A 27,938-nucleotide genomic window follows, 5' to 3' on the forward strand; every position below is an offset into this window, starting at 1 on the left:
ATCTACTATTACTGTCTTATTTCTTCTTCTATCACTATTGGAGCTCCTCTAACAATTAGTGTATTTACTCACCTTCGGCCCTGATATTTTGCTGAAAATCCATTCTGAAATAATTTCTTTGTCAAATTAACATGATAATTTCTTTCCAAATGTGTTTCCTGCAGCATTGCTATTTTCACTTTACATTTCTTAATCTAATTCCATACTCTTCCTTTTTGTCTGTTTCTGTAAGGCCATTACATTCCAAGATACTATGACAGCATAACCATTATAAGAAGCTGTTGTTCCCAACCTATTATACAGTATACATACACAAATGTCTGACAGGTTAATGTTTACCCAGTTGTTTCTTATCACCATTTTAACGGTCACATTTTTCAAAACTTTTTGTTATAATGCAAACCCTCAAAAAAAAAAAAAAAAAAAAAAACTAAAAACATTTTCAAAACACCCCATCCCCTGTAAAAAAAAAAAAAAAAAAAAAAACTAACAACATTTTCAAAACACCCCCATCCCCTGTTAACTTAGAACACACACACAAACTATGTACACCTTCATAAAATAACATTTAACCCTCCAGACAGGAACAACTGCCCCAAACTGACAGCTGCACCTGAAAGCATTACCTAACCTAAAATTAAGGTTACCCATTGTAAGATCAGGTCTCACTTAAATGTAGTTTGTTAGACATAAATACAATATTCTTCTTGCATAGGCCTAGAAATACAGCCATGTTAAAGTAGGCTTGTATCTGTATTATATATTACATGCAATTTCAAGGAAATGCAAGGAATGTTTCAGTGAAGGATACTGATGAGCTCATAGAGAGATTTTTCACTCGAAAATACTGATAAAGATAAACGTGCAGTACATTTAGTATAAACACATCTTGTTTACATGGTATGAGGCTTGGGAACCAAGGTTAAAAACAGCCATGTAAAATGTGTAGGAAATTTACAGGATTTTGGAATTATTATGAGAGATTTTGCTAGACAGAAGTCAGTCAGAAGTCAGTTCAGTTTGGAGAAGTCAGAGAGTGCAGTACAGCCCATTTTGTTACTGGTATTCACAAGATAAGTACAGAAATTTGGTACTGATATGTAGAAAGTCAGTACAGTAAGTTTAGTCTGGGTATAGAAATGAGGTCAAATGTTCAGAATTCCACCAAATACAGAAAGCAGCATTAATTCTGCCATTCAAGAGGAAATTAACTATTTTGAGTTCAGAAGCTATTTACAGTATAATAAACACAAAAAGTATGGACAATATAATTCAGTCTAATTCAGTTTATCTGCACTGTTATTTGAGACAGTAAGATTTGATTGGGATATTGTTGACATTTACCTCCACTGTATGCTGTTACTCTATAATAAACCCCATTATCAAACTTGAGCACAGACTTTTATTCCGAAAGGTACAGGAATTGGCACATGAAGGAGAAACTGAGATATTCTGATTTTGTTCAGCACAGTTCCGGGTAATTAAAAGATAATGGAAATAACTGGAATGAATCTCTTTATTGCCAGTATCCTATGATTCTTACACCTATGCTAAAGCACATGCTACAGCCTAAGTTCCCATTTACCAATTGCTTTCGTTTCTTTTCTCATCTAATCCCCTCTTGAATGTGAACAGCAGCTTGCAAGCTTTTCAGAAAACATTAACTTCTAACCCTAAGGAAAAGTACACTGGCCATCTTTAAATAAAACTAAATTACACACTGTTCTCTAAATGCATTAAAGCTGCTAGAGAGAGCATTCATTTCCCATAACTTCAAACTTGATTTTTCACTAAACTTGTCATTGTACCTTTAAATTTTGCATTTCCCACAGCAAAGAATGCTCAGAACTCTTCAAGATTAGCTGCTTCCACCTGCAAACAGTTCCACGTAAAAGTAGTCAGCAACGAAACTTTTCAATTTTAGTCAGAACAGAATGTACAGCTGCCTTAGCAGCAGACTTCTAGACTCCTACTGAACATTTGTTGATGAAAAAAACACAAGCTAATATTTTTGCAGATGTAAGAAGCTTGGCGTTATCATGACTTTCAGAACTTTGTCTTTTTCAAGCCTACTTGCTTATCAAAAACATTTGTTTACAGCTTAAGCCAAGAGCATTAATCTGGACATTCACCCTTGTAAAAACAAAAGAATATATCATTTTATCAGTGCAGTTTTATACGTCCACCCCAACCCTAGAGCAAAGCATATTAACATTAACTTGTTTTCATCCAGCCTTTTCATCTCTTGTTAAAGAGCCTATATTTCTTACAACAAAAGTACTTGCTAACTTTAAAATCCTTAATGCATACAACAGTCACTGAAGAGATTACCCCATACTTAAAATACTCCTGACTACACACTGTGCAAAACTGCTTTACTATATATAACATGCAATTTATATCATGAAATGTTTTACACAAATATGTAAATACAACAAAAATTGTTTTACTTAGTTACTTTTTCCCCTTCTAGTCTCCTTCTAAATGTTAATGACATGAAGTGGGCTATTTGCTTTATAGTCCACCTACAAGTTTGTTTAACAAAGTCAACAAAAGTGCAGTCCTTCTCAGACACTTTGCTTGCAAAGCTATAGTTCACAAATGTGATTGATGCCTTACAGTCTCCCATTTATTCCCTAACTTCAGTGTTGCTGGTCTTCTTCCTGTTCATCCCCATCTACCAACACCTGACTCAGGTTCAAGATCAAGGTACTCCTGATTCTTCTAGACAACTCCTTGTGCTTTATTTCTCTCTCTCAAGTATTTTTCTTTGGAACATTAGAAAAGGTTTCACTGGCAAAATACCTCTAGGAGCTTTATTGTCAGAAGAATGACGAGAAATGACCCAATCGGTTTGCTAGTTCATTTTTTGTTCGATAATCTTTACTTCATCCTTAGCCTGTTCTGCATCAAAAATGTCTGATTCTCCAGGAAAATATTATAAAGACACTTGGATACAGCAGCTTGAATCTGACACCTGCCTTTTGACATTACCAAATGCTCAGATAGATTTGCTTCTCTTCTGCCTGGCATACAGTGAATAATCATTTTCTGTAATCATTCTGCTATTTTGAGTTTTTAATACTTTTCCCCTCTGTGCAGTTTTGTCAGGATATTTTTTTTTCTGTTTTTATGATCACATCATTACTAATACAGGTATTGGCTACTTTCTCATGGCCATGTTTGGTGCATACACTCAATGTGCCCTTTCAATTAACAAATCTGCTGTGAAATCCCAATCCAGTTGCTTATTTGTATTTTCATAAAATTAACAGTCTGTTCCTTCCAGTTTCCCTGGCACAGCAGAAAATCTCAGGTATTCTCTGCATGCTATGTCTTCCAACTTGACCACTTTTTGAAACAGCTCTTCTTGAAAAGTGTCCTACAATGTTTCATTTATTTAATCACCTCTGAGCACATTTGATTTTTTTCCTCTAACTTACTGGAAGCCATCTCTCATATCAAAGCTGAAGCTTGAACTGCTTTCTGCTGAACAGCTGCAGGATTCTTCCAAGACATTGTTTCCTTTTCCCCCTTTCTTGCTGATTTTCTTTCATGCACTCTAAAGTTCTATGTCCTCCCCGCGATTGGGTAGCATTCGAAAGACATGTGTGCGTAAATGGGCGTGCCTTCGTCGAGCTGGCACCTCGGCATTTCGTAAAAATCTACTGCCAATCATTAGCGGACCGGAGTTCCACTGTGGCGACCCCTTACCGGGAAAAACAAACAACAAACTCTAAAGTTCTTCTTTGTTGGTATCCAGGAAGTGTACTTACTAGGCAGGAACTGAATTTTACCCAAGCTGACAATATTACTCGCTCTTATTTCTCAATTTCTTTTTTTCACCTAGGAGAGCTAAAATTAAGCTTAGATTAGTGTTCTGCTATCTTGGATAAGAGAGCAAAATATTGTGACCAGACTGCTGTAAATTGGTCCAATTCTAGGATACTCACACGGCTCTGTAATACCTTGAGAATACCTTGTAATACCTTGAGAAAAGCATGGATCCAGTTTATATTTCTCTGCCAAAGTTATTTCTTGGTGTGAGCATGTTTTCATTTATTCCTGGAATGTGAACTGATTAAAGATACAAGCAAAGTTACATTGCACTGCCCTACATTTCAACTGTCTCAACACAGATTGGAAGGATCTGGCTCTTCCTTGTTTGTTTAGGTACCACATAATTTTTAATACCTTTATTGAATCATCACTTAAAACAAATGCAAGCATACATTTATATAAAACAAACCATATTAACATATTCCAAGGTGCAAACATAAATCATATATATTCTTTGTATAATTATCATCAATTTAACATTCTTCTCCAAAGTGTTGCTTTGCATGTATTGTTCCCACAACTTCCATGTTTTGTTTAATTTGTTCATACCCTTTTCTAAAGCGTCCACTTCCAGTTCTTTGTCAGCAACCAGAATTAAACTTAACAAGGCCTTACTATGTCTACACAGTTCCAATATTTCTAACAGAGTACTCTGTAGGGAATTTTCAAAGTCTGCAAAACTCATTACATTCACAAAACGTATGCTCCCAGTTCTTTCTCTCTTTCCCATCACACTTTCAACATTTGCCATCTACCCGAGGAAAAATTGGTTGGAGTCTGCTCTGGATATAAAAATACCTATGCAAACACTTGGTTGTATATTTGGTTGCCATACACATGTCCTCACATCCTATCTTGTGAATTGCTTATCCAATCTCTTTTCCCAATCTTTTTAGTCATCTTCTATAGTTAACGTGCAGTATTTTATATGGCCTACTAATTATCCCTTTGTTGCCAACAGCTTCTGTTCTATATTCAATTAAAACACTACCAGAGCAGGTCTTTACAGATTCTCTTGTTCCTTTCTCTTTGCCTATACTCAGCTATCAATCTCTGACGGAAGGAAGTCAACAGCCTGCAGTCCAAATGTCTTCTTGCCTTCTTCCCAGTTTATTACAATGGTTTAAAGCTGTGGAGAGCATACCAACAATGCAAGGTTATAATGCTTTCCACACATTTAGGCCAGCTACTTCACAGGCAGGGACTAAAGGTGGAGGTGGTGTCTCTATTTACATCAAAAATAAATATACTTCAGGGCTGGTCAAACAGGACAATGTACTTGAGCTGCACCATGTTCAAATCACCATAGCCAAACTCCAATACCACTTCCTTACAAGCTATAGATCCCAGTCTATGAGCCAGGAAACCCATACCATGTATTTAAACTTATTAAAAGCACTAACCATCCAACCCAATACTATACTCATGGGTGACTTTAACTACCCCACTATTAACTGGGAATCATATACAACATCAAACATACATGAACAGAGATTCCTGGATTTTTGTAAACACAAATTCCCTGGACCGGATATTCAATACACCAACCAGGGGTGCAACCATACTGGATCTGGTCCTCACTAATATGGGAGAGTGCTGCACACCCCCTAATGTAATGTCTTCCCTGGTAAGGTAAGACCACAAAATGGTCTCCTTTGAAGTATAACTAAAACCTGGACCCCCAGCTAAACCTGGAATATTCAGGAACTATTCCAAGGCTAACTTCCTGCTATTAAATTGAGAACCTGGCAAAATTTCAAGCCCCATAAACCATGAGTACACTGTTGCCTATGAAGAACAGTTCACATAAACCCTGTACAAGCATGTTAATAAGCTGCATACAGGCAGCTATACATACCAGGAAGAACTATAGAACTAACTAAAAAAAAAAGCCACCCTACTGGTGGAATCACAAAATCACTAGGCTGTATAACAGGAGGAAGAAAATCAAGGCAAAATTAGGAGGTGTAGCACCCAGCAGGATAAAAGCACTCTCACCAAACTAAACAAAAGCCAAATCTGAGGTAAGTTTGGCTTCCCAGGCCAAGGACAACCACAAAGTATTCTTTAGCCATATCCGCAACCTCAAAGGCAATCCACAATTGTGTGCAGAGCTCATTGCAAATAAAGCCACCTATACTGAGCCAGAAAACATAGCAAACTTCCTAGCTAATAAAATTCAGCTCCAACTTTACCCCTCTCTTCCCCTCAACCTTCCCTCAGAAAATATCATCAAATATAACTCCCTCTACTATCACTAGGGAACAGGTCCTTAATGCTCTCTCTAAGACCAAGAACACTGCATCAATGGGCTCAGACAATATCCCAGGATGCCTTCTCAATAGCAATGCAACATGATCTATCAGGGCCTCCGGAATTACTGTTTAACTGTAGCCTCCAAACAGGATTCATGTCTCATGAATGGAGAAAGGCAAAGTACAGTTGTGTACACTTACCATAAATGTAGATGTTCAAGCGTATTCACTGTTGCAGTCATTACATTTGGGTAATCCTGCTGGCAGGTTGTGTGGCAGAATGTGATTACCGGTGCCAGGCACTTTGTAAAGACCCTGGGCACAGTAGATAAGCCAAAGGGCAGTTCAGAGAATTGGTAATGCATTAAACCAGCCTTGAATCTTAGGTATCTTCTGCATGATTGTCTGATTGGAACATGCAGGTATGTCTCTTTTAGGTCTAAAGTCACAAGCCAAGCATTCTTACCCTGCACAGGCAGAAGTTGCTGCAAAGTCAACATTTTGAATTTCGGAATATCCAGGAAAGTGTTCAGAATAGATAGGTCCAGTATCGGTCTCCAGGCCTTGTCCTTTCTGGGTACCAGGAACAGTCTTGAGTAAAATCCTTGTCCCTGCTCTTGCTCTGGTACTTGTTGAATGGCCCTCATGTCCATGAGGGATTAGACTCGTTTTCATGCCTCTGCCCATTGATTTTTTGGCAGATCTGGCCAGCCGTTTGCCTTTGGCAGAGTATGGAAATGGAACTTGTAGCCTTGTGACACTATGTTTAGAACCCACTTGTCCTGGGTTATGATGTGCCAATTGTGAGCAAAAAGTGCTAATATTCCCCCTAAGGGTGCTGCCAGAAGATAAGTGCTTGGTGCTGGCAGGGGGAAGTCACTGGGACTGTTTTCTGTATGTTTGTGATCTATCTTCTCCAGCTTTGGAGTAGAAGCCCCCCATTGCTTGGGCCTATAAGAACCTTATGCCTGGGATCTGCCCCTATGGCATCTGGATCTGCCCCTTTGAGGTCTGTCTGACACAGGAAAGGACCAATCTTTTGTAGGCCAGTGTCTACTAAACCTAGGTGGCTGCACTTGTAAGAAATCTTTGACAGTTTGGATAGATTTAGCTTTGCCCTCCATTTTCTTTAACACCTCTTCTGCCTTAACACCAAAGTATCATGCTGTAAAGGTGCATCTAGTAATTTTACTTTAACATGATCAGGCAGATTTTGTTTCTTTAACCAAGCATGCCTCCTAATTACAGAACCCGTAACTGCGGCCCTGCAGGAGGCCTCCAAAGAATCAAAACCGCATTGTAAAGTATGTTTTCCAACTTGTTCTGTGCATACAACAAATCCTGCATTTCCTTGTTTTCTGCACATTCAGAATTTAACAACATTTTCTGTTTAAGCAATCCCATGACATGCTGCTGATACTTAAGCATATGAAATTGACAGTTTAAGGCCCTTACAGCCAAAGTTGCAGATGTGTAAACCTTTTTTTTCCCCATCTATCCAGTGCCCTTGAATCTCTGTCAGAGGGGGTTGGGTTTTTTGCAGTAGAAGCCTTAACTCCCTTTGGCCCTGTGAAATAGTTTCTGGGTCAGCAGCAGGGTTTCTAAAAAGAAATTTGTGAGAGTCAGGAACCCTGTAATATCTGTCAGTCTTAACAGGAGCTGGGGGTAAGGAGTCAGACTAGACTCTGAAAATACATCATCTACAATGTCTAACACAGGTGGAATGGCTAGAGGCCTGTGCTGAGGTAGTAAGAGAAAATCCCTGAGCCTCTTTTTAGATTCTGAAAAATCTTGGCTCTCCCAGCAGAAATGCTCCCTCATGGTATGCAAGGTTTCCCCAAAGGAATAGTCCTCAGGAGGAGATGCTGAAGGTATAGATTCTTCAGCAACAGAATCCTCATAGGGGGGAAGAGAATATTCCTGATCAGAAGAGGAATCAGAAGAAATAGAAACCAGATCTGAAGATTCATAGTCAGGGTCTTGCCTAGGCCTCATCAGGAGGGGGATGGGAACCCCTGATCAAGGTAATCAAGTCTTCAGCCATTTTGAGCATCTGTTTTTTGGGCATAGAGGCCTGTCCACATGGCTCCTGAGTTTGTTTCCTTGCTTTAGAAGGTGCTTTAGTCTTTGCCTTTGAAGCTGAAGTCGTTTTAATGTAAAGATGTTTAGGTCTGAATACACCCTCAGAAGCCGGTACCTGCTCAGCGGCTCTGCACCCATCTGAGGGATTAGCGTCCGAGGCTCCAATACCTTGAGTATCCAGCGGCATGGCCGGCTCCACGTGGGAGTCGGTAGCGGCCTGTGACTCTAAAGTAGCGGGCATCAGGGGCTGCAAAAGCACCTCACTGAGAACCGGCGACTGGCTTAGGAGAAGCTTCATCGCCGGTTTTGGGCCTCGATTGTTTTTCTTTATCCTTTTCTTTGCGTTTTTTGTAAACTCCGGTAGTTGAATGGCTATCCGACAACATTTCAGGGTAATTAAACCGGTGTCCAAAATAGTTTAAAGCAAAATCATACCGACGCTTAATAGTGCACTGGTTAAATCTAACACAAAACCGACAACTAGTAAAGTACAGTTTTGTACCTACCATAAATGTAGATGTTCGAGTGCTAATACAGCTGCAGTCATAACAGATGGGTTCTCCTGCCAACAGGCGGGTCCTCGGTCAGCCGAATTCCAAAGTCTAGGTCCAGCGTCAGTTGTCGTCGCTTCTTCCCTGACGTCAGAGCGACAGGGGTATAAAGGAACCAGCCGACGCCATTTTCTTCAGTTTTTCTTGCCCCAGATGTCAGGTGCCCCCAGAAGGAAGGCAATACATAAAATTAGGTAATAATGCAATGCAATATAATCAAAAAACAGTAGTTGCAAGCAAATACACCATAAAAGAATACCCCTAGATGGGAAGGAGGGAGGGAAACCTGGACTGCAGCTGTATTAGCACTCGAACATCTACATTTATGGTAGGTACAAAACTGTACTATGTTCATCGTGCATACAGCTGCAGTCATAACAGATGGGTAGAATCCCAAAGCTAAGAAAGAGGGGGGTAGGCACTAGGTGTAACTAGGAGGAGCCAAAATGCCCTGCAAGACTGCAGTGGCAAAGCCTGCTCTAGATTTGGAGTATAATGGTAAGTTGTAGTGCTTGGAGAAGGTATGCACAGAACTCCAAGTGGCTGCTTCCAAAATATCCTTGGTAGGAACTCCTCTGAGGAAGGCTGCAGAGGTGGCTGTGGCCCTGGTGGAATGAGTTCTAATTCCTGTAGGTACAGTTTTGCCATGAAAGGAATAGCAAAAGCGTATGCAGTGGGCTATCCATTTTGAAATTGTCTGTTTGGAAATTGGCTTTCCTTGAGCTCCTACTGCATAGGCCACAAAGAGCAGTTCTGATTTTCTGAAAGGCTTTGTTCTGTCCAAATAATAATGCAGTTGTCTGTGGATGTCCAAGGAATGTAGTAATCTCTCCCCTTTGTTTTGAGGATTAAGATAAAAAGTAGGTAAGTGTATAGCCTGATTTAAAGCTACCCTGGATACCACTTTAGGCATAAAGGACGGGTTGGTTCGTAAGGAAACTCTGTCCTGATGGAAGATGATAAAAGGCTGGACAGCCATGAGAGCCTGTAATTCTGAAACTCTACGAGCTGAGGTGATAGCCAGAAGGAAAGCTGTTTTCCAGGACAAATATTGCAAATCTGATGAAGCAGCTGGCTCAAAAGGCAGGGTCAGTTTTTCCAGAATTAAATTAAGATCCCAAGCAGATATTGGTTGTTTCCTTGGAGGTCTTAAATTCTTAGCCCCTCTGAGGAACTGTCTTAAGAGAGAGTGAGAGAATAAAGGTGGATCAGTGTTGTATTCTGCAGAAATGGCTGAGGCATGGATTTTGATGGAGGAGAAAGAAAGTCCACTGCTTAGCAGTTCAGTCAAATATTGTAGTATATGTGGTAAATTCAGTTTTCCAGGATCCTGGCCCTTTTTCTCATTCCAGATACAAAAACGTTTCCATTTTGCGGAGTAAGCTTTTCTAGTTGATGGCCTTCTGGCCTCCAAAATGACATCCTGTACCTCCTTGGAGAGAAGGGCCTGCTGTGATGCTAAGGAATCTTCCATGTGGCTGGATTGAGTGTTTTTAGCTGACTGTGAAGAGTTTTGAAGCTGTGTTGAGTCAGAAGAGGCATTAGAGGCAGGGTCCATGGTGGGGAATGCATCAGGCTCCTCAGGAGTGGGTACCAGTGTTGTCTTGGCCAGTCCAGAGCAATGAGGGTCATCTTTGGTCTGTCTGCTCTGGTCTTCAATAGTACTTTGGGCAGCAGAGGAAGAGGTGAGAAGGCATAAACTGTCATTGATGCCCAGCTGAAAGAGAGAGCGTCCACTCTCCAGGCCTTTGGATGGAAGATCCTTGAGCAGAATTTTGTCAATTGATGATTTTTGTGGGAGGCAAATAGATCTATGTCGGGCCTTCCCCATTCTTGGATTATTTCTGTAAAAACTTTTGGATGCAACTTCCATTCGTGTGGATCTGTCATATTCCTGCTTAGGTTGTCTGCCAGCGTGTTTTCCTTGCCTGGCAAGTACTGTGCTTGTAGTTCCATTTGTAAGTCCATGGCCATGTTCCAAAGTGACATGGCCAATCTGCATAGGGGGTAAGAATGTGTTCCTCCCTGCTTGTTTATGTACCACATAACTGTGGTGTTGTCCGTTCTTATCAAAAGTTGACCTGGTTGTAGAAAGTTCTTGAAAGCTATAATAGCATTTATTACTGCTAGCATTTCTTTTTGATTGATGTGAACGTGCTTTTCTTTTTGGGACCATTTGCCCTGAATGCACCGATCTGTCATGTGCGCCCCCCAGGCGTAGTCCGAGGCGTCTGTTGTGATGACTTGATTTGCTTGAGGCTTGCTGAAAGGAAGACCTGTGTTTGTTTGACAAGCTTGAGCCCACCACAGAAATTCCTTTTGCAGACATGGAATTAGTGGTATTATTGTTTCCAAACTGTGGCTGTGTTGAGACCATATGTTTTTCAGGTACCATTGTAGTTTCCTCATATGCAGCTTTGCACATGGGATTAGTAAGATGCAAGATGCCATGAATCCCAGAGCCTGCAGGATTTTCCTTGCAGTAAGCCTGGTGCAATTTGCTAGTGTTCTGAAGTATTGAATTAGTTGCCCCTGCTTCTCTGGCATGAGGTAGGCCATCTGGGTGTTTGTGTCCAAGTTGGCACCCAGGAAAATTATCTTCCGAGAGGGTATTAGTCTTGATTTCTTTTTGTTGACTGTGTATCCCAGAGAGTTCAGTAACATTATTACATAAGCCAGATGTTTCAGAAGAATGTGTTCGCTGTCCGCTTGGATCAGGCAGTCGTCCAAATAGGGATATATTTGTATCCCTTGAAGTCTGCAGTAGGCAATTAATGATGCCAGGCATTTCGTGAATACTCTGGGCGCAGTAGATAAGCCAAAGGGCAATGCAGAGAATTGATAATGAGTTGAACCTGCAAGAAATCTGAGGTATCTTCTGCAATCTTGACTGACTGGGACATGCAGGTATGCCTCCTTGAGGTCCAATGTTACCAGCCAAGACTCCTTGCCCAGCATGGGATGAAGCTGCTGTAGAGTGAGCATCTTGAATTTTGGTACGAGTAGAAATGTGTTTAGGATGGATAGATCCAGAATAGGACTCCAATCTTTTCCCTTCCTTGGCACCAGAAATAGCCTGGAATAAAACCCTTGACCTTGTTCGTGCGTAGGTACCTCTTGAATAGCTTTCATGTTTATGAGATCTGTAATTTGCCTTTGTGCCTCTGCCCTTTGATTGTGTGGCAGGTTTGGCATGCCTCTTATTTTTGGAAGGGTGTGAAAATGGAATTTGTAGCCTCTGTTTATAATGTCCAGGATCCATTTGTCCTTTGTGACAATATGCCAATTTTTTGAAAATAATGCCAGCTTTCCTCCCAAGGGGGCTTCCATTTGAGACCTGGTTGGCATGCAAAGGGGAAAGTCATTGGGTTTGCTTTCTGATAGATTGCGAGTTGTCCTCACCACCTCTTTGTATAGGAGCTTGCCATTGTCTGCCTCTGTATGATCCTTGGGATTGTCCTCTGCCCCTTGGGCGCCTGTATCTGCCTCTTTGGGGTCTGTCTGTGGCAGGAAAGGACCAGTTTTTGGAAGGCCAATTTCTACTAAAACATGGGGGTTGAACCTGTAGAAATTCTTTCACAGTTTGCATTGATTTAGCCTTTTCCTCCATTTTCCTTAATACCTCCTCAGCATTAGCACCAAATAGTACATCCTTTTGAAGAGGAGCGTCTAGTAATTTAGCTTTGACATGATCAGGCAAGGCTTGTTCCTTGAGCCAGGCATGCCTACGTATGACTGATCCTGTAACAGCAGCTCTGCATGAGGCCTCTAGAGCATCAAAACCACATTGTAAGGTATGCTTACCCACTTGTTCTGCACTATGCATCAAGTCCTGCAACTCCTTCAAGTCTGGTTGTTCAGGTTGTGACATTTTACTTTTCAATTGTGATAACAAAAACTGTTGGTATTTTAGCATATGAAACTGACAGTTTAAGGCCCTCATGGATAAGGTAGCTGAGGTATATACCTTTTTTCCCCACCTTTCTAACGATCTGGAATCTCTCTCGGAAGGCAATGGATTTTTAGCAATGGAGGCCTTAACTCCCTTGGGGCCCTGTGAGATGGTTTCTGGGTCAGCAGAAAGACACATCTGCAGGAGACACAGCAACATCATTCCTAAGGACACTGCAAAACAGAGATGAACAGAAATGTTCTGAATTGTTGTTTTTGGCAGTTTAAAATGCTCTTGTAATTGCATTATAATGACTATGGTGGCTGTTGCAATTATTCTGTAGCACTTCACTGCATCTAAAAGTGAGGTAAAGGCAGAAGCAGTTAGATTAAAGAAAGGGGCTTGTGTTAAAGCCTATACTGTTGTTTCTTCAATACTACAAAAATCTGAGCATTTAGTATAATTACTCAAAATCCCAAAAACAAATTGATAACAGACCACCACAATCTAAAAATCTATACCTTTTTAGTTCACTAAAGTAACTTAAAGTGTATCTGATTTCTGCTGCTAGCACAACGACGCATTAAAGACCAGCTCCAGGCTATTGAAGTGGCTTGGTTTCTTCCAGCACCTGGGTTAGCATCACCATAGCTGGTTATGTCAAGACACTAAATGACACTAAATGAGAAAGTAGGAAAAGGTGTTATGTGTCACTGAAGGACACAGAAATGCTTCTTTTCAACTTACTTTTGACTGAAATTAAAAGAAAAATAAATAAAACAGTGACAAATGTAAACTGAAATGTCTGCTGCACACAGGGATACATGGCAATCCCTCAACAGCAGTATCATTGAGTACTGACTGAGAAAAAAAAAAAAGGTGAAATGAGTTCTCAAAACATCAGACATAACTATTTTTGCAAAGGGCTTCCCCTATACCCCCCACACATTCCAATTTTAAATATACCTAAAATTGAGGTCACTCAAAAGTGAAGAGAAAAATGAAAATTCTTGTCAGCAAAACTCGTCTTGCCCTTTTTCCTTCAATCAGACAGCAATCAATGATGGTGCTGTCAATGAATCGACAAGCTCCCTGAGCACAAACATGACCTCCTGCAAACCAGTTACAGGTAGAGTGATCCTCTATACTTGATATTTAAAAATTTGCTCAGAATTGACATTGATTTTGTGGTCTTACTCTTGTTAGGAATTAGAAAGCCTGCAGTAAAACCTTTGACATCTGACTGGAAGGTACTTTTTTCTAACTGTTCCTAAATTAGCAACTATAAAGCCTTAATTGCACTTTATGTATATGTTTGTGGAATAAACTGTACTTAAGGTTTCTAAGCAAAGTATATGGCATATCCTTTTTGAACTGTATGCAAAATATATTTGTCTGTGGTAATCTTTTGCTACACAGAAAAAGATGTCTAAGAAGTTTGTCTTCAAGACTGGGGAACAGGAATGAGAAAAATGGAGGTAGCATCATTTTGAAGGTCTATGATTAAATCTACTTAAATGGAACTGTAACCACCATGCTTTCGATTACACTGTTTTTGTTGGTGAAACTGATGACTTTCTTTTCTATAAAATGGTTTATTATCTGTAGTGAATCCCTTTTGATACCAAGGGTTGCCTCCATTCATTTCTTTAAATGAAGTTTTATTTTTACCCATATTTTCTAAATCAAAAATAATATCTACTGGTTAACCAAACAAAAAAAGTGTGTGTCACTGACACAAGTAATTTGGTTCTAATATCTGCACTATTTAAGACTTTATTCTGAGACATACAAGCATTCTCAATACCAACCCTGACATGGCAAGTGTCTCAATACCAACCCTGACATGGCAAGCTCCTCATGAAGCACCTGCAATATCATATGCATGCTTTAGTCCACGAGCTCTTCTTTATCCACTGCAGCAATCAACTTTTCTATTTTGCATGTAATATTACTATTAAAAATAAACTGTACAATTTCCCACAAATGATGAAACAAAGTGAGCCAAACAATTAAACTCTCTTAACAGTTAAGGTACTAGATGTGTAAGCTTTTTTACCATATCTACATAATATTCTAAAAACCTTACTTTAAGGTGAAGATGCAAAGGAGACCGCTTTCTCACTCTGGATAAATGTTGATAATGAGACAATAACAAGCTCAGCCTTATGTGAATTGAATAAACCCTGCCTGTATCATAGAGATTGATATAGCCTGTCAGCTTTTTGGAAACGCAGGGGTCTATGCATCTAGAGACTGTACAGTAGCCTAAACGGTCTAACAAACTAGTACAACTCACCATGTTTGATTCTAGGAGTCTCATCATTTCTCTGTGTCTTTTATCGGATAAATCTAGATTTCTCACACATACTTGACAGCTACCTATAGACACAACATGGAACCATGTACACTACCACCACTTAGTCACAATATGAGCACTGTCCCAAGCATGATTATTCTATGGAACTGAATCACAGGCTGCAAGTCACAGAAACAAAAAGGGTCCAGCCTACAATGCCTTGATCCCTGCACCTGGAAGAGAAGCAGGCTCAATTTACATTCAGTCTTTTAACAATTTCTGCTCTACCTTAAAACACGCATGTCACAGCCTATAAAAGCCATAAGACATGAGTCTACAGCCCAACTTATAATGGTAATAAACCGTGTTTTAAGTTATAAAGAAATAGAATGCATCACAATCCTGAAGAATACAGGCTGGCTTCCTTCCTGTTCCCATTACTCTCCACTGCACTGACCAAGCTCTTGTTTATCTGACTGGCAGTATTCTGTTAACTTCATCTTTTAACTTCAGATATATATCTTAAAAGGAAAAGGGAGCTAACCAAGAAATGGCATTTACATCCATGATCTATATATCCAAGTCATGTGAGGAAATGCAATCTTAATGAACAGCACAAACTATGATCTGAAGCACTAGTAAAGATGAAAGTATGCTTCTTGCTTACATGCTGAACTCAGAAAAACTGTTTTCCAGTGAATGCACTTAATACTTAAGGCTGTCTGCAGGATGCTAATACAGAATTCTACTCATTTCCTTAAATCACCATCTTTCATCTAAATTTTCTGCATCCTCAGTTTGGAACACTACATCTTGTATAGGAAAGTGTAAAGATTCATGCAGTTCCTAATAAACAATACCATTCCTCTGTCAACTGTAGCAGGAGCAGGTGTAAATGTCAGACATTCCTAAAATGTACCCTTTCTGGCCTTCACCCTGTAAAGAGTTCTGTTACCACATTTTAAACACAAGACTCCACATTACTAGCTTGGCAACACTGGTCTGACTGGCTTTATGACAAGTCATCTGTGCACAAGCCAGACAGTCATAAGCTCAGAGTTCTCAGTAAATAATGCAATACCATGACTAAATACTTTATTAGTTACTAGTATAACATACGAGTCAAATAATTCACTTTACATGAATACAAATCATCTTCCACTACCACAAAGGATGCACATCTCATACTGCAACTCTGTCACTTGGTTACCTAGAATGCATCACCACACAGTTCCAGATCCCGATCCACAGTTTTCCCTCACTTATGAATCCAACTCAAAATTCAAATTTATTAATGTTGCTAAAACTGCAACAAATAATAAAACAACAAAAGTCACACATTAAAATTATCAATGATTTGAATTATGAGACGTATCACTCTATCCTGTTGTACTTTATGCAAGAAACCACTAAAAACAAAACACTGACCAGCAGTCAAGGTAGCAGCAAGAACTGAACCACACTGCTGTGTGTGTTTTAACTTATGCAGCGCAATGGCTGTTTGCATTTACCTGTCCTGCCTCAGACACTGAATTTCACAATGAACTGCAGCTTTCTCCCCAGTTACAAGAAGCAGAATAATGAAGTAGCCAACATTCATATTCTCCCCAACTAATTCACAAGCCTACAAAAGTACAAAGAATGTGCAGATGACACCTCCCAGTCCCAGAAAAAGCAGCTAACTATTATGGGGATGTTTACAACTTGTTTCCTGCAACTAAACTCTGAAGTGCTTTCAAGTTGTAAAATGTTGCTTTTATTTTGGTGTCTTTGAAACCAGAAGCACTTATTTTTGTTTTCTGCAGTGAAGATTATCTACAGGACTAGATATTTACACAGACATTACACAATGTCGAATAACTGTACTGTTCTTCACAAGACCACATACATATCTTTGAGAGCTCAACCTGTGGGATAAGCATGTGCCTGACTTGCTTCTATATACAGAAACTCAATACGAATTTGAAAGTTTTCTTGTAGAAGCTGGTCCATCCATCATTACAATGTAAAGGAAGATTTGGTATGTCAAAATAATGAGAACTTCAAGGACATAAATGAAGACATTACAAAACCATCAGGTCAAGCAAGCTACAGGATTTCATTAACCGATTTACTAATGTGTGTGGTATCACACCTTACTGTTTAAATAATTTCTACTGCATCTTGCAAATTAATACAAAAACTCCTCCCCCTCCTTTACATCATTATTTATTTACTACAATAAACAAATGCTTTACTGAGAAAAGAAAGCAAAGAAGAAATGCATATATAAGTGGTACACAGCCTTACCCACAGAAAGACAGAACTGTAAAACATGTACTGCCCCTTCTTGCTTCAAGAAGTTCATGAAACGGAACAGCAAATCCTGCTGATCACGGATTTCCTTAAGTTCCAATTTCAATACCTTGGGGAGAAAATTAAAAATGATTACCAAAAATAGTTATAAAGATTTAAGTAATTTTTAATATAATGCAACAAATTATAACATACAAATCATTTAGCAAGTTCACTGTGTAATTACAAAGATATTTCATCTAACAATATGGAATTTGTCTTCATAAATTCACTTGGAAAAATCTGGTATATACTTACAGATGGCTTCTTATTCCTCATATCAGCAAACTTTTGCAGGAATGGAACCAATGGAGAGGGTGGTTCTGTGGCCCGTTCAGGCTAAAGGAAAAAAATAACTTTTATGAGTGTTTCACAAAATCACAGCATCATCCAAAATCAAAGTGGGAAGAATACAGCACTTCCTGCAAAAGATAATAATGTCTGCAGCACTTAACTTGACAGCTGAAAAAAATGTCAACATTCACTCGGAGAACAATTTATCAAGAAACACCCAATTTTCCAAAGATTCTGGACCTATGTCAAAGCAATATGCCTTCAGAGCAGTTATAAGGTCGTTGTACCCCCTTGCATCTTAAATACTGTTAAATGATACACTCTGAGCCTTTAAGGGTAAATCAAAACAAACATACAGCATACACATTTCTATATCTCCTATACGCTGCATGACTAAAGTAAGTCTTTTTTTTGTGATCAACAGTCTTAACTGTCATAATGAAAGATTTAAATCCCAAAATCCCAAGAACATTAGCTTGCACTGGTGGCAAAGAGGGATAAAGCCCTGACTACAGACCAGACAAGTATAGTCTGACTAGCAGCTGGGGTGCTTGATGGCATAGGTACGGAGGATGAGGTACTCTCATGCCACTGTCCTGATGACAGGGCTTTAGTAGGAGAAAAGAGGCATACCACAGTGTACAGAGTAACTGCCTGGAAGACATGGGCATAGTCACCTAAGCCAGTAGGGACAGCTGCTGTTAGCATGACGGGGAGGGGTGCATATAAGGGGACATAGCCAGCCACTGTAGTAATGTAACTGAACATGTTGCCACCAGAGGTGGAGTTATGGCACAAACACAAAAAACTCTCACTGTCAGGATGCTGGAAAAAAAACTCAAACCGCCTTCTTGGCTGCTTGGATGACAGGTCTGTTCAACAGCGGTCTTGATGATCAGCAGGGTTGTGGGCAAAAGTTATGAAAAAAAAACATGGAAAAAGTATAATTTTTTTTTGGTGGGGGGGGGGGGGAGTAATCTCCATCTATTAATACATACCAACTTCAAGACTGCTATATCTAAGAAAAATGAGAAATCCCTTTGACATTACAACCTTAATCTTAAAATTTACAACACCTGAACTACACATTGATGATGATAAATAAGACTGCCTGTGATACCCCAACACTGGCCCAGTAATCAAGGAGCTTCAATCCTCACCACTGGCAACAGTAAGGAACATACACACTGGGAGGATGACAAGTACATACACAGTAAAGTACAATTTCCCTTAAGAGCACAAAGATATCACAATAAGTCTGGGGCTGGTTTTTCCCCCTTTCTCCATATCCCCAATAAGATTCCCCACTGGCACAGCTATAGGGCTGAGATCTCAGCTGAGTGGCCAAGCCAAAACCTCCAGCACTCTCTCTGTCCAACCAGTGCTTCATGTCCCTGCCCAAGTAGCTGACACACATACACTTTGAGGTTTGATATATACACACACACACACACACACACACACACACACACACACACCTGGGAAAGGCTGGTACAGGTTTACTAGCTATGCCCCTTTCTGCCCAGACTAAAAGGTAGTTCCAGCTGCCACCAGCCACCCTTATCAGCTACTACAAGGCCCTTAACAAAGGGTGTCCAATCCTACTGTGTAATGTTACTACTGATCCGAATGGTAGTCTGACTGAGAGCAAGGTTATTCAGGAGTGGCCTGTACAGTGTCACCAAACAGATATGCAAGAACTCTAAGAGCTTAAATATCTCTAAATAAACCAGCCACAATTAAAAGGTTTAAATATATTTAATAATAAATAAGTAATCAGCTACATCAGAGTTCAAAATCACACGAAATATTTAAAACAACACTGCAGGACAGTTTTAAATAACTAAAGAAAGCATCTAAGCTACACTTTACTATATTCCTATCTGAATCTAAGAGAGTTACTATGCCCTAAAATTGTACTTACAGCAAGGCAAATGCAGATGTGGTAATGAGTGGATGTTCTTGTTAGGTCAAAGACATAATACAAAATGCCCCCCCCCTCTCTCTCTCTCTGAGAGAGTTCTTAGATTAATATCAAATATTACTGCTGGGTTAGCTGGGATGACATCACTTTTTATCACCTGACTTTCAGTTCCCAAGCTATACCCTCCAGTGTCAGAAACTACCCACATTTAACATCTCTCTGTGAAAATGCATAGCCTTCAGATCTTTGCAACTGCTAGAAGACATAAAACACTTACAAAACAATACAGTGAGTCCCATAATATAAATATCATGTCTCCTGTTGACTGAAACTAAAAGATAACTTTTATAGAACAACCATAAAGCAATTTAATTTCACCTTATTTTCTCTGAATTATTTCAAGTTAACCTTTTATGTTCCAGTTGCCACTATTAAAAATATATACATTTACACAGCCACAATAGTTTATACAAATTTCTGTTCTAAGCCAGCAGGGCATGCTATGGTTACATTTTAGCTCACTATATAACACACAGTTCTGTATAAATCATATCAATATTCACAAATGACATAGAATTATTTACAAAATTCCCAATAGCTGGGCTGGCAGTGTGACATTGTCAATCACTACTGAACTAATTCTAAGCCTGATACCAAACTTTAAACATAAATCTGTAAAAAATGCAACCACCATTCTACAACTCAAAAACTGCATATTCAAAATGTCCACAACAACTTTATCAAGATGTGACAGTTCACGTTACAAAGCAACTTTGGTAAATTATATACTTTATGAAAAATTAATGAAAAGTACATAGGCATGCATGTATATGTGTTGCATATATGAGAGGGATGCACACATGCTGTCACATATACATGTACATACAATGTTATGAGCAAAACAAAACTCAATGCCTCCAGCATTGTAAATGATACAAAATATCAGTGCTAGAATCAGTTTTGATCTGCTATGATATCAAGCAATGGGTGGTCATCTGTAAAATTATCAGTTTTTCACACTTTATGAAGATTAGAAATCTTGCATATGGTCACAAATGGCTGTTTATTCAAGTATTTCCATAACTTTATAAGGTACCACACAAACCATCAATATCAGTGTCTCCATCCTAATGCAACTTTAACATGATGACACAATGTTTCCATAAGTTAACTGGAGTAGATATTAAGAAATATGCATAGTATCACAACTAAGTTTAACAATTTTATGAACTATACATTTAATGTGCACAGTGTCAGCACAAAAGGTGCAGTACAGCAACCTATGGGTGTGGTCTCTAATTAATAGCCAACTTGTTGATTGTCCCTTCAATGAAAGCAACTTGTCAACAGCATCGACTCTTCAGCAGTGCACTCTAGTCAAGTGTGTCCAGTTATCACGTGCATTCCCAGCTGGAATGAACATCCACTAAGAACCTCTCTATTACATACACATGCAAGCACATATTCACAAACAAAAACATTTATAAAGAAAGCTTCTCTGGCTCATCAGACCACTGGCACCTTTCAGTGGGGGGAAATGGGCAGTTTGTGCATTTACGTGAAAATCTGAGCTTCCAAAAAATAGATTGTGAAGGAGAAAGCACTTCCTCTATCTTTTCCTCTTGAAAAGTTTAAGAAGGTACAATTTCCTTCCTGACTTGTGGATGTGCTCAGCTTTTCTAAATTGTTTTAGGTGTAGGGGTGGAGGGATTGTGCCACTTATATGTGTGTATACATCTATATGAGTGCTTGAGATGATGAAAGAGTGGGTCTTGAATAAAGTACCGCCACAAACATTTTCTCCTTAAAAAGCTGGAGGAGGAATGAATTCTTTTCCAGTGTTGTGCACACCTGGCCTGAAGTACACTCTTAATGACACTGACTTTAACAAGACAGCACCACTGACTACTCTTCCCAAAGGGAAGAAATCACACAGCAGACCTCAACTAAGATATAAACAGCAGCTTTGTTAGCTGTTCGACACAGGTTTACCTTATTTCTGGTCGTAAATGGTAGCAACAACTAAGTAGACAGTTCGCTTCATAATGAGTTCATCAGACCTACTTAAGACAAAAGAGAAAAAAAATGCTTCCAATGATGTTGGGATGTCATGTGATCTGCAAACATTAAGACTTTTCAATCCATCAAGTTTACTCAAGCAAGCTTCTCCTCTATTTGCCTGGTCTAATTCTTGATCACCTACAAAACCTCCTTTGTTATAAATTTTAGATTTGTATGTAGAGTCAGTCTGCTAAAATGGAAAGTCAAAAAGACAAGGTAGCACAGAAATCCTGAATGTCAAAGTATTGGCCATCAGAAAAAGAAATTTGCCAGGTAAGAATTTTAGTCTAAATAAAGCCAATTTCCAAAAGTTGGAAATACTACACTAACTCAATAGCAAAATTAATATCCATCCCAGGATTGTTATCCTGACAGAAGGTTTTAGATGAAGTACTCCTCTCAGGACAGTACATATTACATCCAGTTGTTTTAGTGACTTGTTCAAAAAAAGCTGAAATAGTCTATAAGGAACCTTAAGGCTGGAGAAAGACAAATTTATAAGAATGAATGAATAATAAACAAAACTACTAAGACTGATGTTGCCTTACCTAACATGCCTTCACAGACTTGGTATAAAGATAATGTCCACGTGCCATACTTTCTTGACCTTCCTTGGGGCAATCTCACATTAGGTAGAAAATGCTGCAGAGCCAGAGAAATTTTCCAGGGTTCCTGACATAAGACACAGACAGTTCTAGCCTTCCTGAGGACCTGACCAATGAGAAAGTATAAGAAAAGAGGAGACATGGAGACAAGTGGAGTGAGTAATGGACATGGGTACCTACCCCTGCCCCAGCATCTTAAACAATTTCCTCTATGCTAGATCAAAGAGGACTTGTTCAGGGACTTCCAAGATGGGTGCACATTGATTAACAGCTTATTTCTAACAGAAACTCAGCAGAGAAGGCCAGTAGACTTGTGTTTATGGGTAAATTTCAGTAACTGGTTAGTAAGTGCACTGCCGGGATAACAGGAATAAAGAAATACAAAAGACCTGGAAAAATCAGCTACAAAAAGTGTGGAAGAAACACTGACTGGGGAAAGTTCTGCAGTTGTTCAGCAAAAAGCAATGCAACCTTCAGATATGACTTCCAATAACCGACAGGAAGACAGAAGACAACTGCATACAGACCTGGCTACTTAAACTCTGATGGTGTGTATCAAAACAAAGGGCTGAAAAAATGGAAGAAGCTTTAAACAGATATTCAGAAGAGATTATAAAGCTATAAAACTCAGTGGTCGAAATTAAGAAAAGGCTGGCTGAATCTGAGACTGCTCAAGAAGAGATGTTTGAAAAAAAATAACAGAATTAAAGGACAGACCACATAGGGAAAACCTGAAATTTTCCGCTATACCAGAAAAGCTGGAAGGAACAGACTGCATTAATTTTATGAAACAACAAATAAGCAAGTGGACTGGTATTCCACAGCAGAAGTTGTTAGTTGAAAGGGCAGATTTTGTGTATGCTCCGAACCTGGCTATAAAAAAGCAACTTTGACCTTTAATAGTAAAGATGCAATCCTACCAGCATAAGGAGTCGATTCTGACAAAACTGCGGCAGAAGGATAAAGTACTAAAAGTGGGAGACAACAGAGTATTCATTGTACACCAGACAGAAGAGGAGCAAATTAAATCCACTAATCAGGGAATGTCGAGATGCAGGTGCGAGATTCAAACTGCTGTACCCAGCAGTCTTCAAGGTATTCTTCCCTGGAGGGACAAAATCATTTTTTGATGAAGTACATGCTAAGGAAGAAATACAAAAGTTTGTCTAACAAAAAGTAAGCTAACAGAAGGAGATTCTGCTTCCTGTTCTTCTGGTAATAAAGTACCTGTGAAACCTTTTCAAAATTTTCAATGGAAAATGTTGGAGAGAAGGAAGGGAGTATGAGAGCTGACTAGAAGAATCGAGAGTACACTGGAAATGAAGCAGAGACAGGATTTTGGAGATGAACAGTAATAAAGCCAGTAACTTAATATAGGATTACAATGCAATAATTATATTGGTGAAATATGACATAACAAGAAAATCTGGAAATATTGGACTTTTTCAGAATTTGTTGGACTTGTGGGGAACTCTCAAGCATATGCCCTACTTTGTCATTAATGTTCAGAAACGTGCTTTGAGGAAGGGAAGAAGAGGGATAAAGTACCAATTTTGTGCCATGTGGTTTTCTTTACATGCTATAAAGTATTTTTTTTTAGTTATTTGAAGTATAATGGGGATTGTAAACATATGCTGCTATTTTATTTCTTTTCTTTCTCCTGTCTTCTCTTTCTTCTTGTTTAGTTTTGAGAAATGTAGGTACTGTAATATAAAAAAAGGCCTGGTTAAAAAGCATGATAAAAGAAAAATTAATGTGCTTTTTCTCATTCTTGCATGGGGGAATGACTGGATTAAAGACTTTGGACTGATTTAGTAACATGTTTTAAGAGAGAGCAAGTAAATGAAAAAGAGCATTTAATATTATGAGGGTTTTTTCTAGCAAATACATGTATGCACAGTAACAATTCTGCACCTGGTCTTTATGTTTCCATGGAAACAATCTGATAGAGAGAAACTGGCTACAGTCTGTTGGAGAGTGATTTGCTGAGGAAAAAGAAAGAAAAGAAAAGAGAAACTGGCTAGGAGATAATGTTCTCTAAAAGCATCCAGGGGCTTCACAAGGTAGTTAATGTTCTCTGAAAACATTCAGGGATTTTTCCAGCTGGAAGAGCTATAAAAATAAGACAAAACCAATCAGCACTTAGTAGAAGCACAGGCTGCACCATGCGTCTTAAAATGGATAACTTTTCTTTTAGGTTAACTCAAGTCTGAGAGTGTGGCCGTCAGTTTGTGACTTTTATTCCTATTACTTAGGAGGGTAAAACTTCAACATTTGAAGGTGTACATAGTTTTGTGTGTTAGCATTAAGTTAATAGGTTTTAGGGGAGTATTGGGGGTGTGTTTGTTTCTTGTTTGAGAGCTTTCAATAAAACAAAAAGTTTTATAAGATGTGACATAGGCTCAAATGGATACGACAAGCAACAACTGTATAAATGTTCAACCTGACAAACAGTGTACGCATGCACCACAAGAGCTGGAAAAGACATTTAACAAAAAAGGTGTTGTACATAAAAGGTGGGAATAATAACTTTTTTAATACAATGATGCCTTTTTTAATGTCTTTAAACATAAAGTACCTCATAGATAAATACAAAAAAGAAAGAGTAGTGAACTATATTAAAAAATGCAGAGTGCAAATATCTATGTTACAGGAGACACATTTACAAAGAATTGAACGTGTGAATTTGATAAAGAAAGGTTTTCAGGATGGTTATTCAGCAGAATACCTGGGAAAAGGAAAACAGGAGTACTTATATTAATTGCAACAGGAGCTCCAATAGTGATACAGGAAGATAAAACAGATAATAATGGCAGATTTGTTGTGACAAGGAGCTACTAGCAAGGGAGGAGGATTTGACTGGCATGTATTTATATTCCACCTAAAACTGCTATAATAGAGCTTAAGACAATTCTGGGAGAAATAATCAGTTTTCAGCAAGGAATATTACTTATAGGTGCGGACTGGAATTAGATTTGCACCAGTGAAGATGTGTCTGGGGGGCCCAGAAAGGAAAATATAACAAAGGATGGTAGATTCTTGAAGAAAGTTATGAAAATATTTGGCATGGTAGACGCAAATTCAGTAATAAGAGTTTGGAGGTAATTTACATATTATTCCTCAAAATATAAAAACTAGGCTAGGCTAGACAGAACTTACCTCTCAACTGTAGAGATTTTCGCAGAATGTCCAGATTTTTGTCTCATATTTCTGGCCTATTTTTCATAAAATTGTGGTTTTCTAGTAAATTAGTAACAAACCATTTCAGGTTGAAGTTAGAAGATAATGGCAGACATTTGAGTTTCAGACTTCATATCCTTCAGAAAATTCATACTAATGCAAAACCTGTTATTCTATCAACTTTCTAAGTTTGTAAGACCAATATTTTAAAAGTGTCTCTATTTTTAGGCCTTTGTCCCCCCCAATATTCATGGCTTTGTCCAGATTTCTTGCTGTAAGAGGTTGAAAGGTATAACAGAACTTACATTCACAGGAACATGTGCATTTGATTGAAGGCCTTGATACTCACCCAATAACTATTTCAGGTCATGCGCCAATAAAAGCTAAAATAAAAGCACATGGTAATGAAATAAAAATGAGACACTGGCACTTTCCCACCCATCTGTGGAAAAGAGAGGAATTTAAGGAATAGGTAGTGGAGATTATTCAGGAGCTGTTAAAGATGATAGAAATATCTTCTAAAAATATTGCTAGGGAGTGGGATAAAATTAAGATGGAGATTAAAAATAGACTGGAAATAAAAAAGTTAGCTATGGTTAAGAAGCAACAAGAATTTAGAGGGAATGACAAACAAGAGGATCAACTGCAGAATGCTAGGCAGAAATTAAGGGTTTACCTTGACAATAGGCCCAAGCTTAGAAAGATTGCTGTTGAGCAACTGTTTTTTTGATAACACTAGAGCACAATGACTCAGGCAGCAGAAAGTAGAAAGAGCTGGCGCCAAACTTAGGGAGCCTGTAACATGGAAGGTAACAAGAGATCCTGTAGAGATATTAAAAATATTTCATAAATTCTATGAGAGTCCCTATAAAGCAGAGAAATATGAAAATCAAGAAAAGATACAAATCGAAATGTTTACTGAAGAATTAAATATGCCAAGGTCAGAGGTAGATGAGGCTAACAGTTAGGGCAGGAGGAGAAGAGATAATTGTGAAACATAACCAACCTGCAGGAAAGTCCCCAGGAATAGATAGTAATTCTGTGGAAGTTTGGAAGCTATGCAGAAAAAATCTGATAAAGATCTGGAAGGTTTTGTTTAACAGTATCTTAAGAGGAGAAGTACCACTATCCTAGAAGAAAGCAGTGGTAGCTGTAATACCTAAAGAGGGTAAAGATCTATTAGATCCAGTTTCATAGAGACCCATTTCAATACTACACCATGATTATAAAAGTGCTCATGTCTATAATGGCTAAAAGAATGGCAAAAGTAATACCAAAACTGAGATATGGATCAATGTAGTTTTGTGGAGGGTAGGCAAACATTTGACAACATTAACAGAACACTGATGATACATCCAGAAGGAAGCAGAATGTAAGAAAATGCCATTGTTGTTGGTGGGTCCTGATGCACAGAAAGCATTGGACAGAGTATGCTGGCACTTTATGAGCAGGGCAATGGAAGCATTTGCAATTCCTGAAAAAAATTACAACACTGATTAGGAGGATATATGAAGGATTGAAGGGGAAAATTAAAGTGGGTGGAGTCCTCTCTGATAATTTCTGCTTGAGCAGAGAAACCAAGCAGGGGTGTCTACTTTCCCCTTTACTATTTGCATTATATTTAGATCCCCTGTCTAAGAAAATAAGGGACTCAAAACTTCAAGGATATAATTGGTATGGTAGTCAAGAAAAGTTGGCTTTATTTGCAGACAACATTATTTTATACCTGACAAAACTAGAAAAAGACATTACAGTGTTGTGGAACACTTTGAGACAGTTTCAGATCTTTTCAATATACAAAATTAATGAAGCTACAAAAAAGGCAAAAGTGGTAAATTATGTACCCACATATGAACTGGTTCAGGAATATCCATCCATATTTATGGAGACAGGATAAAATGAAGTATTTAGGAGTATGGGTTAAAAATTATTCTAGTGTGGCAGATAAGGATATGCGGGAAGAGACTAAACAAAAGATAATACAAAAACTGAGAAAAGGGAAGCTTTGTTATATGGACAGTAAGATACAAGCAGTTAAATGTTTTAAGTCCCTTTAGTCTTGTAACACGTCAAGCATATTTTTATCAACCAGATGAGAAATTGTGGATAACAATTAATAAGAGATGAAGGACTTTATCTGGGAGGGGAAGACGACAAGAGTCAAGTGGGCTAAGATGATCCTTCCAGCAGAACAGGGCAGATTATGATTACCCAATTTGAAGGGGTATTTCAGAGCTACATAGTGAAGACTCCTACACATAGCACAAGCATAAAACTATAACTCAAAGTGGAATGGGATGATAATGAAACAGGGAGGAAGCTCAAGAAACAAGGAGAGGCAGGGATTTTGGATGCAGGCCTTTAAGGAGGATAACAATAATCATACAGAATATTATATCCATAAAGTAGCAGAAAGTTCTAAGAGCTACACCAACATGGCAATGGAGAAAGGAGATTCTGTCGCTAGGGATGTCTGCAATTAGGGATACAGATAATAGGTAAAATGAGGCTGGAATTTATTTCAGAAAACTGGCAAAGGAACCAAGGTATTGGGAGCAAATAACCAGAAAGGGAAAGATGATAGAATGGGAAGAAGCCAATAATTTATTTGGACTGCAGGT

General features: G+C 38.7%; 1 protein-coding gene across 1 annotated transcript in view; it reads right to left on the bottom strand.

The window, feature by feature from the left end:
• SNX14 (sorting nexin 14) overlaps window positions 1-27,938 on the bottom strand; it is a 1,453,711-nt gene that overhangs the window by 1,043,341 nt on the left and 382,432 nt on the right. Inside the window, exons 6-7 of the mRNA XM_044067476.1 lie at window positions 17,512-17,592; window positions 17,209-17,323 (exon numbers count right to left, since the gene is read on the bottom strand). Coding sequence (XP_043923411.1) covers window positions 17,209-17,323; window positions 17,512-17,592 — 196 coding nt within the window. The remainder of the gene's footprint in view (window positions 1-17,208; window positions 17,324-17,511; window positions 17,593-27,938) is intronic.

This window comes from Protopterus annectens, chromosome 1.part0, assembly GCF_019279795.1.
Source record: "Protopterus annectens isolate FY-2018-M chromosome 1.part0, PAN1.0, whole genome shotgun sequence".
In the NCBI taxonomy this organism is placed as follows: Eukaryota; Metazoa; Chordata; order Ceratodontiformes; family Protopteridae; genus Protopterus; species Protopterus annectens.